General features: G+C 44.2%; 1 protein-coding gene across 1 annotated transcript in view; it reads left to right on the top strand.

Moving 5' to 3' along the window:
* The window catches only part of ARK2C (arkadia (RNF111) C-terminal like ring finger ubiquitin ligase 2C), a 119,776-nt gene extending 111,332 nt beyond the window's left edge, over positions 1-8,444 (top strand). Inside the window, exon 8 of the mRNA XM_054033081.1 lies at positions 438-8,444. Coding sequence (XP_053889056.1) covers positions 438-555 — 118 coding nt within the window. The 3' untranslated portion in view covers positions 556-8,444. The remainder of the gene's footprint in view (positions 1-437) is intronic.
* The last annotated feature ends 5,181 nt before the right edge of the window (positions 8,445-13,625 follow it).

Genomic DNA, 13,625 nt, shown 5'->3' with positions numbered 1-13,625 from the left:
CGCCATCCAGGCCACTCAGCCTGGCCACACTTCAACAATACTGAACTGCAACAAATAGAGAGGCCAGAAATGTTACCAGTGAGGGTTGTTAACCATTGGAACAACTTGCCTAGGGATGTGGCGGGTTTTTCCATCCCTCTTTAAATCAAGCCGGGATAGCTTTCTAAAAGAGTTGCCATAGTTTAAACAGAAGATGTGGGCTTGATGCAGCAATTACTGGGTGAGGGTCTTTGTCTTGCGTTATGCAGGAGGTCAGACTAGATGGTCATAACGGCCCCACCAGGCCTTGAAATCCATGAATCTATAAACATACTAAATGCAGAATGCTTGGTTCTCTCCCTCGCTGTATCCTATATGTGGTTGTGTTTGGCCTTTTTCCACCCGCCTCACGTACATCACTGCACCAACTGTAACAGGCATGTGATTCTCTTTTGCAGGCGTTTACCCTGTATGCATCTATTTCACCAAGTGTGCGTGGATCAGTGGCTAGCAACCAGCAAGAAGTGCCCGATCTGCAGAGTGGACATTGAAACACAACTTGGCTCTGACAGCTGAAAGAACCAATGCGGTGCACCATTTTCCTTACCAGGTCATATGGCCATAAGCCCTTGCAGCAAAATTTTGCCTTCTGAGCCATTTGATTTAGAGGAAAAGTCTGCAAGCACATTAGCGAAAAGGAGGAATTGGTGGTACAATATCTAGTGGTAGGAGAGGATCCTAACAGCCATATTGGTCCAATGCATGGGAGCTGGTATTCCCAGAGCTAGAAGGCCCTGTGCTACAGAAGATTTAGTATCGATCATGAAGGAACTAGTATGTGGTTAGTTTGGCCTGTCAATCCTGGATTTCACAAGGATTGTATATATACCTCTCGAATAAGTAGACACATGTTAGGGGGTCTTTAGCTATTTCTGTGGACAGCAACTGGAGCATGTTAGCTTAAGAAATGTTGTGTTTGGTGCCCTAGTCATCTTGTGGTGGACATGTCGCTGTTAACCTAATTTGCACCAAATATTTTTTTCATAGATTCCTTATTTTGGTGCCTGACTGAAATGTGGCAGAGGTGAAAGAAAAAAAAAAAAGTTAAATCTTCCCACCTTTAGGAAAAAAAAAAGAGGTGAAATAGCAAATTCCTGTTTACAGTTAGAAGGATCGTGCTCTTTGCCTCGTCTGCGTTTATTTCTTTGATTATGTTTACAGTGTGTTGCTCATTTAGAGAAGCCTAAAAAAAAAAATAATCGGAATGAAATGAACAAAATGATAGGGAGAAGTTTTGTTCTTGCTTATCTGCTGGTGCTGGACACTTTATATTGGGCAGGATCCTGCGACTGATTCTGCTTCTTTTGCTTCCATAGCTTAACGATGTACTTTGGGGCGCAGCATCCAAGGAGGGCCCCTCGGTGTTTTATTATTGTAATTTTTCCTACCACCGTCTCATCTTCCAGTGCAATTGCAGTGGCTCCTGCAATCTGTATGGCCCGTTGATGTCAATGGGAGCTGCAGGTGGTTCCACATTTCTCCAGACCAGGCCCAGAATTCCCCAGCGGAAGTTGTATCAGATGCTAACCTGACACCACACCTGTGGGGAAAGAGCCATTGTCTGCTTGCTGGAGAAAGAGAACCTATTAAGCTGGTCGTAGTTGTTAGATCCTGCAAGAGTTTTTTGGAGGACTAATTGGCCCGGAAATATGCTTGCAATGTGATGAGAAATGCATTCTTCCGTCTCTCAAAAACAAAAGCACAAACCATCTTTTCTGCTAAAGCAGGTATCCAGAAGGGGGAAAATTGAACACAACTAACATGTCCTTCTTACAATTAAATTCCTAATCTCATGGTCTTCTTTGGCTAGCAGACTAAGACATTTCAAGTGATCTAATTAAACGCTCCAGAGCTGTGCCGTCATCTAGCCTTCTTTTCAGGCTCCCGGAGGCAAAGGAGAAAAGGCATTGATTCAAGTTGCATCCTGCACTAAATTTCTTTCTGCTGCTCTTTCCTTTTGCGATTTACATGAAATAGCAGCTTTTGTAGCTTAGAAAGTAAGAATAAGAGAGGAGATTACAGCTCAGGTGGAATTCTGCAGGTTTTTAAGAAATCCACTTTTTTCTTCATACCTTGCTGTGGAAAATCTCAGATAGTTGTTCTGATGACAAGATGCGGGGGAGAACACCAGGACAGTTCAGTCATATTGTACATAAGAAATTGCTGACAACGTGAACATTTCAGTACAGGATGGGAATTTAGATGTATGGGATAATTTACTACTTGGTCTGAATTTTAAACTATAGACGTGCATGTATGTACATGCACAAAAACACACCTATATAATACATATGAACTGCGTGAGCTCTGAAATGAAGTGGACGCTAATTTGGAAGTCTCCGTTATAATTATGAGCAAAATAAAGATTAGAAGTAATCAATGAAGTGCCAAAAATAATGGAGCTTTCTGAGCCACATTCCCTGTGAAATAAATATTTCAGATTATTTGCCATGAGAGACATTGAATTAAGTGCATGTTGACGCTTTACTCAGTCTTCTTTATCTGACAGCTCTCGGGAGGATTGGAATCAACAGCCAAGATTCTCCAGGCTTTTAATACATTTTTCATGTACTAGGGGAGCAAAAAAGTGTCTAGAGGATTTTTAATCAGAAACATATATTTAAGATGCTTATATGGAGGATGATTTCTCGTTCCCATGAGTGCCTGTTTCGTAGGAGCTAAGTAATGTTTTGTAAGTGGAGATGAACATAAATTACCCTTGGAGAGATCATAGAATTCCTGCGAGCTGTAATTGGAAAATGCTGACCTCCCAGACGCCCATGATCTATTTTTTTCCAGTCTGGAGAATAAAGTTAACGATAGGGCCGGGACGAGCGACAGCATTCACAAAGGAGATGCTCTCCAATTCACTGCAGTAATTTTGCCCAGGGTTACCCTCTCTTCAGCGGATTTGTCTTGCTAGACACAGGTAGTGGCGTGGGGAGGGGGGAAGATAATAACTTATAATGGCAGGTGAAGAAGATGCAATCTATAAATATTTATTTGGAACCACTGTTCTTGTCCTGTGTGTGCGGGTGAGGAGAACAGTGTTGGGAGGGGGACGAGATAACCGGGGCAGGTAACCGCTCCTGCAAAACGCCGCTCTGAAAAATTCTAGCACCGTTTAATTTTGCCTCAAGATGACATGAGACACGTGTGGTCGTTTCTACTTTATCTTGTTGACCGTGAGGGTCTGCGCCCTTAGACTAGAAGGGCTGAGTGCCTTGGGCAATAAATAGCCTGGGCCTCACTCCAGCAGCAGCAGATTCATACATCATTAAAAAATAATATGACCGAGCAAAACAAGACGTTGCTCTTCAGATGCACTGTAATCCATCATGCGTTATAGCCTGGTCCTGCCAGTGCAGAGCTTGTCCGGGGAGGGGCTGAGGATCCTCTAATGAAGTGAATGGGAATTACAGCTACTCAGCACCTTGCAGGTGGGGCTCAGGACCTTTCAAGACCGGGGTCTTGCTTGGAATGAACTATTCAGTGGGGAGGAAGTGAGCTCTTCCGACCCCTGTGTTTTACGTCTATGCGAAAGTATTATTATTTGCCTAATGAACAAGCACAGTTTTTAAAACGGTGAAGAAAGCACCAAACTTCCATGGTCTGTGTGAGTGAGTGATACCGTGGCACGCGAGCGCTTGTAACGTCTGAAATTTGCATTTGGTGTGTCAGGTTCCCTTGTCTTTAAATAGCTTGTATGAGTAGAATGAGCTAATAGAGTGATTTTTTCAAAACAAAACAAAACAAATCTCTAGAAACAAAACATAGTTTACAGGGTTTTGTGCGTTTAAATGCCTTATATTTAACAATCATAATTTATGACTAACTTGTAGATATTGTGGGTTCTTATTTAATTATTTTTATAGTTGTTTTTGCATTTTTAATTATAATTTATTTATTTAGAAATTAATACTAATTTTTTTTATTACTCCTATTACCTCATTTTTGCATTGTTTCTGGGAATGGAATGCTTTGCATGCATTGGTACTTAAAAAAAAATTAAACATGGGGCGTGGGGGGGGGAAGCTTATCATGTCCAAAAAAAAAATCAGGGTGTGTGATTACAAAACTGTATTACTGTGGTGCTGTTACCTTGGATACATTCCATAAAAATGCAAACCTTTGATTCTGTATGCTGTGACATAGTGGAAAACTGCAATATAGTGACTGTGTTTAGCACATATATATATAAATATTATTTGCACTCATAATCAAACTACGGTGATCCTTTCACTCATGCCCGTATGCACTGAAGGAAAATAGCACTCCTCAGAGCCAAATAATCGGGGTGGCTCCCGCAAGCCCCATGGAGTGTCTTCAATGGGAGTTCCTTGCTCAGAGGGCTGGCAGCATCTGGACCATCATAACGTAGTATAGACCTAGGATTTGACAGCAGATCGAGTCAGTGCTGGTTATCCCCTTTAGAAAGAGAGTCTCTACCGGCCATATTCCTCCTCAGTATGCAGTGGTCACTATTAAAAAGCCAGTGATTGCCAATATCAACTACACAGTGGTGACTGAGATACCAGAGTTTCCTTCTGTACTTAGAAGAGGAAATGTGACCACAGGCCGAGCCTGTATTCCCATAAATACCCTAGTGAAGTCAATGAAACTTGCTTGCATGAGAGAGGCAGCAGGGCTAGCTGTGGCTCGGTGCCACGGTGCCGGGGCTCTTGGGGATATTATTTTATTATTTGTATTACAGTAGTTCCTGGATTCCCTCCCTCCCGCCCCCCAAATTGGGGCTTCAGTGTGCTAGGCACTGCACACATACATAGTGAATGATACACCCTGCCCCAAATGTCTTACACTCTAAATAGACAAGACCAACAAATGGGTGAGCGGGGAAACAGGCACGTGGCTCTATTTTTTTTTCTTGGCGACCACTGTCTCAGAGCTCAGGCTGGCCTTGCCTGGTTCCCTTTAAACTAAACTTTCATGGGCTTTCTCCTTCCTGCTGTGTCTGTTGTCTGGTGGGCACGTGTGTGTGTGTGTGTAAGGTGGTCGTTTGTTCATCACGCTACATATCTGGCCAGCTAAGCATTTCAAAGGGGATGAGGCAAACGTTAGGGGCAGCCCTCTGAGATGATCAGACTGTGTTTGTAAGTGTAGAGCCCAACCTTGTGGCTCATCCCATGTGTGGAAGTCCCTTGACGACAGAGAGTTCATCGTGGGAGTAGAGCACGCCTGGGCCCTAGAATTGCACAGCGGCAGAGGCTGACCTCTCAGTATTTCCATTATGGAGAGCTGAGTCCAAGTTTTAAGTGGAATTTGAGTGCTGATTAACAAAGGGCACTTTTTGGAACGATCACTCCATTGGTCTGCTGTGGCTGCCGGCCAATTCAGGGAAGTTGCTGTTACTTTGGAGCCCCCTAGAGGAAGGTGCAGGTGCAAACTGAACAGACTGGAGGCACCACCGAAAGTGGCCTGTGTGGCCCCTTCCCGTGTGTGTGGCAGGACCCCTGTGTAGAATGAACACCCATGAATCCAACAAAGAATTAGGTCTGGGAGTACTCCCCTCTCACCCCCCCCCCCCCACGTAATTTTATTGTCTGACATTTCCAAGCCTCAGCTGGTTCAGTGACAGCATCACCACTGGTTAGAAACAGTTATAAATTGCCTCTAGGCCTTGGTGTTGAAGACGCCTGGAAATTGTTTCTTTAATCATTTAAAAATAAATCAGTATTAAAAGCCCTACCCTCCATTTTTTACTCTCCCCATCAAAAAGTTGTAACTTAAAATGACACAGTAATTTCAGCTGGCATCTTCACAATGCTTTTTTTTTTCTCATTTACATTCACGAAGACTCTGAAATCATGGCCCCATTGAAGTCAGTGAGCGTTTTGTCAGTGGCGTCGATAGAAGTAGGATTTGGAACAAATTGACCAGGTGTGTATCTGTACAGAAAAGAGGTTGATAGCAGATGGGATTCAGCATGGAAGACTGCAAATTGTGTGCACAGTTACCCATTCTGTGTGTCCAGCTGTATTGGGCTGCATAAATTAAATGCACATTTAAAAAAAAAAAAAAAACTTTGTCCTAAAAAAAAATCCATCCTTAATTTCCCACATTATGTCTAGGTGTTGCAGCTGATCAGGTTTCTATTAGAACCTCTACATTAGATAATGCTTTAGTAGCATAAGTCCCCGCATCTCTAGACACTGAGGGTGTATTAAAACCAGTGTTTCAGATTTGTCTGTTTAGGCTAAACCCTAGTATATAACTTTGCAAATTTTCCATCTTCCTTTGCACACACACTCAAGCAGCCAGGAGTGCTAGCGCTCGGCCTTGTACCCACAATTCAGTTGAAGGTGCAACCATGTGATTACAACTTTTTCAGGCATAGAAGGGAAATCCCTTTCTCTAGAAAATGCGACCCTAGATGTCTGATATAATTGGTGCACTCGGAGAATCATAGAATATCAGGGTTGGAAGGGACCTCAGGAGGTCAACTAGTTCAACCCCCTGCTCAAAGCAGGACCAATCCCCAACTAAATCATCCCAGCCAGGGCTTTGTCAAGCCTGATCTTAAAAACCTCTAAGGAAGAAGATTCCACCACCTCCCTAGGTAACCCATTGCAGTGCTTCAACACCCTCCAAGTGAAAAAGTTTTTCCTAATATCCAACCTAAATCTCCCCCACTGCAACTTGAGACCATTACTCCTTGTTCTGTCATCTGCCACCACAAAGAACAGTCTAGAGCCATCCTCTTTGGAACCCCCTTTCAGGTAGTTGAAAGCAGCTATCAAATCCCCCCTCATTCTTCCTCTCCTGCAGACTAAACAATCCCAGTTCCCTCAGCCTCTCCTCATAAGTCATGTGCTCCAGCCTCCTAATCGTTTTTGTTGCCCTCCGCTGGACTCTTTCCAATTTTTCCACATCCTTCTTGTAGTGTAGTAGAAGCCACTTAAAAAAAATTTGCCAATCATTTCACTAGATGTCTCCTGGTGTATGTAGGGGGAAAATTATGGTAGCGGCTGGCAAATGTTGCTTCTTTAATGACACCCACTATATAATCTGGTCAGACTTGCTAGCTGCATTAGAGAAATAACAGTCTGGCAGCGTTCCATTTGAAACCTTTTCTCCTTAGGAGTAACTCAGTGTAATCAATGCAAATGCTCTTGGGTTGAAATTTGTCATATAAGCATTCTGCAAAGGAGGGGACACACATACGTGTAAGTAGGTTTCTTGTGAATTAGAAGTGTCACCTATAATACACGTAAAGATAATTCTGTACAACGGTTGGTCTTCTGTGTGACAGCTGAGTTTAATTTTTTTTTTAAATCCTAAAATCCTGCAGGGGACTTGTGTAGACCAAGCAGTTCATTCCAAATAAAAGCCCACCTTACCCCCAGAACGTAACTGAAGTTAGAAAAAGGGGATTAATGAACCCGCACCACTGTTGATTCTAAACATTTTGCACGCATGGAGACAGCACACACTGTGTGACAGACCTAGCACCACAAGCTATCACAACCCTGAGGGCTCTGCTAGGAGTGATGTTCCCACCCTTGAGCTGCTGGTCCACTAATAAAACTGCAGATAAACAAACCTTCCTCCCATTCAGTGGTGTCAATTCAACCAGTATAGCCCCCCCCTCCTTTTCCAGGTGAAGGTTACAGGCAGGGACAGCTGTGCCACTCTCCCAGACAGTGCAGGGCATATTCCAGTAGGGGGCACCATAGCAGCAGCAAGACCAGTGAATAGTGCGGCAGCCACAGCAGGGCAAGGAGGGGCACTTTTAAATGGGCTTGGTCCATAACAAGCAAATAGGCTGCTCGGGAGGGTGGAAGCAGGCGCTGTGAAATGTTAACCTTGAGCCAAAGCTGCCATGTCAATGATTAGCGGTTCAACTGCATAAGAATATCACTGAGAAAATAATTGAGAAATTATCCCGGCAGTGAGCCAGTTTTTCCCATAATTCGTTTCGATGTGATTTTTTTTTGGTCCCTTAAAGATGCTGCTTAGCTTGCTTTGTCGTTGTGGCTAAAACATGTCCACCTCCATCTCACACCGTTCTTAAATGGGCACATACCCATAATGTGGCGCTGGTTTTGTTTTTCCCATGGGCACCTTCGAAATGTAATGGGGATAACTAGAGCAATGAGTGGACAAATAAACAAACAAACACACACTCCTTTAATGGCACGGGCAAGTGAAAGGATTTTCCACCTTTTTTGTAATCCTACTGCTGTTCTGTTGTGCTGTGCAACATTTTGCTACATAGACTATTTTATAGAAGAAAGCTAGACAAAATATTTATTATTAATATTAAAGCAATAGTGCATTGAAGAAATGAAGAGACATTAGAAATTGTGTAAATGCTTAGATTCACTTTTGGTGGATTTTTTGTACCTTATTTATAACTAATAAAATGAATTGCATTGCTAACTACAGCCCCGGTCTATGTGCAAATTATTTATTTCTGGTAAGCGCACACACACACACACACACACACACACACCCTCCCTCCCTTTTGTTTCCTATAATATTTCAGGCCCTGTTAATGTATTTCCACTGATGTGATCGCTGCATACGGGACCTGATCCAAAGCCCATTGACTCGGGCCCCAACTTTGCATAACCGTTGATGTCTGTAAAGCATGGTCACCTCTTTTAGGATGGAAGGCACTATGGTCCAGACTCCGCAAAGGTATTTAGGTTTCCTATTGATTTCAATAGGCATTAGGTGCCTAAATACCTTTGAGGATCTGGGCCTATAGCCTGTAAGATTATCATCAACATAAAATCTGCAGTTTAGTAATCTGAAAGTCTGTGTTAAGATTGAAATTGGGGCAAATTATTCTCCCCTTGCCACATATTAGGCTTGTGCCATTCATCACATGGCTGAGGTGCCATCTTGCCACCCTTACTCCCATGAGTCAAGGAAAATACTCATGGGGGTAAGGGCTCCTTTGTAAACTTGCCTGGTATGTGGTGAGACTAGAGGTTCCTGGGCAAACTTAGTAGCAATATTTTTATTTTGATTAAATTTTAAAATTGAGGCGAAAATGCGTCAGGATTAAAATTCAGCCACAAATGGTTGGGGCCCCGGCACACATTAGCACCCTTGTTGACACAGACAGGCCAGAGATTGTGTAGACATGGACTGTGGACGCTCTCAGGTAAGAGTGGGAAAATGCTGCTAGGCTGGTTCGAGGGAAGCCTAGTGTCCCTCCCCATGCTGCCGGGGCCCAGCACTCCCACTGTGGAAGTTGCACATGCCCGGGGGAAGGGTGCTGGAGGCAAGAGTGGGACCTAGAAGGGCTGGAGCAGTTGGAGTCTGGGACCCAGAGGGGCTGGAACAGGCCTGGGACCGGGTAGGAACCCCTGGGACCCTCAGTCCCAGCCTGGAGCCAGCTGCTCCCTCCCTCCCATCCAGTCTTGGTATCTTCCCCCAGTGCACCTACTGTCCCTCCACCTCCCCATAAACAGGGAGCTTCCACCGCTCCCCGCCATAGTGTACCAGTTGTGTGGAGGAAAGGCCTAATATACGGCCCAATGACGTACCTGGGACTCGGCCCCACCAGGTGGACACATTCCTGATGCCGTCTGTCGAGATGGTAATTTCCGTAAGTAGAAAATTTGACTTCCCATTTGTCTAAAAGCTTAAACGAACAGTATTCGCACCAAGAGCACAGTATCGGCTCAGTGACATCACCAGAGTGAAGAACTGTAATTGAGTACTGCGTCCAGTTTTGGTCCCTCCACTACAGAAGCGATGTGGACAAATTGGAGAGAGTTCAGTGGAGGGCAACGAAAATTATTAGGAGGCTGGGGCACATGATTTACGAGGAGAGGCTGAGGGAACTGGGCTTATTTAGTCTGCAGAAAAGAAGAGTGAGGGGGGATTTGATAACAGTCTTCAATGACCTGAAGGGGGGTTCCAAAGAGGGTGGAGCTCAGCTGTTCTCAGTGGTGGCAGATGATAGAACAAGGAGCAATGGTCTCAAGTTGCAGTGGTGGAGGTCTAGGTTGGATATTAGGAAAAACTATTTCACTAGGAGGGTGGTGGAGCACTGGAATGCCTTACCTAGGGAGGTGGTGGAATCTCCTTCCTTAGAGTTTTTTAAGGCCTGATTTGACAAAGCCCTGGCTGGGATGATTTAGTTGGGGTTGGTCCTGCTTTGAGCAGGGGGTTGAACTAGATACCTCCTGAGGTCTCTTCCAACCCTAATCTTCTATGATTCTATGAGTGGGGTGAGTTCTGGTCAGCTGTAAAACCCACTGGCCTGGCTGGGCTCTTTGTGTGCCTGCTCCAAAGTGCATTGAAGTCAGTGGGAGACTGTCCATTGACGCCAGCGGGCTTTGGCTCCAGCCCGACGGGCCTGTCTTATACCAGTATAGTTAATGTGGCATAAACCTCCCAGTGTAGATTCCTTTCTCTCAATATAAAGGTGCTTTATCCCATCTAGTTAGTACAGTACAGGGAGAGGAATAATATACTGGTACAAGCTGCCTTTAGACCAGTGGAACTGGGTTGACACTAGGGCTTGTAACTGTAGCGGGAAGAAAGCATTCCCCTAAGCCACATATACCAGTAAAACGTCCACGTGTGGCCTGAGCATGACTCAGCTAGACCAAAACTACCATTAGGTGTGTACCTTCTTTTGCTGCTTTGTGTCACCTGCAGGAGTCTATGAATGACTGGAAAGTGAGAGGGGAGGGTATGAAAGTAACTGAGAGGAGATGGTCCCCCCCCCCAGACTCTTAAACACCGGGGTGGTTGAATTTTTTTGCTCATGTCTATTTAATGCTCTTTGGAGAAGAGGTTCCTCTGTTAACAATTCATCTGTTTAGTGAAGTGCTGTGAGAGGCATGTTGCACATGGGTCACTGTCAGGAGTCCCCCCAGCTGAGCCAGAGAAGATGAGACTTTCCTGATATTTCTAAAACTAACAATAACAACAAAAAAGATTTTCTTCGAACTTCCTTGCCCCCCTGCCTCCAAAAGGCAAAGATTTCAGGACTTCTTGATACATTGCAGAATCAAAGGGGACACACATTCAAATTTGTTTCCTTAGGCCGCTTTTAAAGGCACACTGGCTCTTTTGTGCAAGATAAGGAGATTGTCCTGGCCATTCCGCAGGGTGGGTAATTCTGGTCTATCCTCTGCATGCTGGGATAACCTAAAGAGCAAACCTGCCTTCTGGTACTTTGCATTTCTGGCCCTGCATGGAACCTGGAAACACGATGCTGACAATGGTGAGAAACGAATTAACCAAATTTGTCTTTCACCCTCTAAAAGGTTTAGCACCGGGGAGCCAAATTCAGGCTCTGAGCCCAAGGCTGGTAGGCAGGCAATAGTCAACATTGTCCTGTGCCTCCTACAGCCCCCTGGCTAAAAGCTGCATAACTCCTCCTCTGACTACAGTGCCCACGAAGACGAGCTTACTCCAGTCCAGTGAAGGGGCCAGCAACACCAGCAGAATGGGAGCTTAACTGCAATGCCACTGACTTGCTGCAGCTAGTCAAACATCTTCTGAGGTGCTCCAGGAGGGGGTATTGGCAGAATCCCCACCCCACTGCAAAGACGAAGAGGCCTGGAGAACACAAATATCGGCTGCCTACCCAGTCAAATACAGGTAGTGTCCCTCCACGTAACCTCTCGGAGTCAGGTCACCCCCAATATCCCACTGAAAGAGGGTTCACTCCTTTCTCCCAGCATCAAGCGTATTTGGACCATTTCCAAGGGGCTGATAGGAATGCCTAAAAAATGGGTGAATCTCACTGACACCTTGCATGTTTGGCTGCCTCCGTGGAGTATTCTTTATGACATAGTTTGCCTGATAAGTTTTATAGCATTCATCCTATTAATCTGTTTATTTTTGCTGGGGAGAGAATAATACAAAGTTCTTGACTGGAGCTATTAAAATGTATTATCCGATGTTCATATTTATTCTAGGGATAAAGGCTTGATGAATCCTAACTACTGAATGGATTTAGGTACAAATCCACACCTAATTAGGGAATCATAGTGCTAAAAAAGGGAAGCTATTTGAGGGCTAAATATAGGACTCATAAGGAAACCTGAGTGTGACCTCAGCTATAAAGCAGTGACCAGTTACAAGCAGAGTAGCTTTATTGACTTCATAATTACTCTGAGCTCATTTTGGTAAGAAGAAGCTGGATGTACTTTCTTTCGCTGTCATTTTTGAAAGGGAGAGAGAGACAGACAGAGAGAGGCTGTGGGTGGGATCATTTTCAAGCAACATGAAGCCCAAGGCAAGATGGTCTTCTGGTACCGGATCTCAACCTCTCAGTTGCTCTGTGGCGATCTTATTGATTTCCTTCGAAAGGGTAATAGCATTGGGAGAACTCGGTTTAGATCACAATCATTTGATCTTTAAAACGTCAGCAACAAACCATAACCCAGGCTGCTTTTAGGTGTCGGGCTGACAACATCCTGCTGCCCAATGACAGCAAATAGTAACAAGCAAGTGGTGTGGGGGGAAAAAATACCTCTGCCCATTAAGTTAGTGCAGATAGGGCCAAATTCCAATGCCCTTATTCACCCTTAGTAGCTTCTTTACTCCACCATAGCCTCCGCGACTTCAGTGGGGCTATTTGTAGAGTAACACTTACTCCTGGTGAATAGTATCTAGCATCATCTGGCCCCCTGCATTGTAATTGTGAGCCACCAAACCTTTTAGGTTGGTATCAAAATGAATTTGGGTTCTTTTATGTCTTTTTAGCATCTTCCTGCAGATTGAAGAGTCCTGTATGGACAACTTTATTGGGAAGAAAGGGGCCTGCTGTTCCACCTCTTTTTTTCCACTTACACCAGTCCAGTGTGGGTATAAAATGCTGCCCAATAAAAATGATGGCATTTTGCAACCCACTGCCATACGCTTTTAAGTCTAGAAAGATCGTTATGATCACCTAGTCTAAGTATTACAGCAGAGCTAGCCACTGCTACAAACTAGGTTGCATAGGAGTGTAATGAACCTGTCAGTTACAACCGGTTTCAGGCTAATTTTTTTTTCACTTCCACAGAAGGTTCTGAAACTCCCCTTTCACCCAACACCACCTTGCCACGCAGGGCTCATTTTCTGCACCGAGTACAAGGCTGCCGAGGAGGAAGCATTGGAGAGAATCTTGTCATTACAAAATATAGCTAGATGCAGCAACATTTCCCACATTGTTGGCTGCCATTAAAGTGGTGGTGGCAATTTTTAATGTGTCAGAGTCTAAAAAAAAAAAAAATACAATAAAATTTGCCTGTCTCTCGTTAAGGAGCAAATCATTAGAAAGCAAAATGGTGACAGAGCAGTGAAGAGGCGTCACAGCTGACCAATTTACAGGCCCAGCAGGCAGATCCTCTGCTGGTGTAAATTGTTCCAGCTTCTTTGAAGTCAATGGCGCTTTGACAATTGTTCCCACAGGTTCTCAGCTTTGCAAAGATTGCATTCATTTTAGCCACATCATGCAAATCTCTACCCTGGAAAAATTCCATCGAACCATATTACTTGCATAGCATTAGCTGTTTTAGCAACTGAACAGGTTCTCTGAGATGGGATAGTGTTTAGTTTTATAGAAAACAAGGGGTCAATTTTAAGGCTTTTTTTTTTTTAATTTT

This window comes from Malaclemys terrapin, chromosome 6, assembly GCF_027887155.1.
Source record: "Malaclemys terrapin pileata isolate rMalTer1 chromosome 6, rMalTer1.hap1, whole genome shotgun sequence".
NCBI lineage: Eukaryota > Metazoa > Chordata > Testudines > Emydidae > Malaclemys > Malaclemys terrapin.
This window is presented reverse-complemented; position numbering and strand designations above follow the sequence as displayed.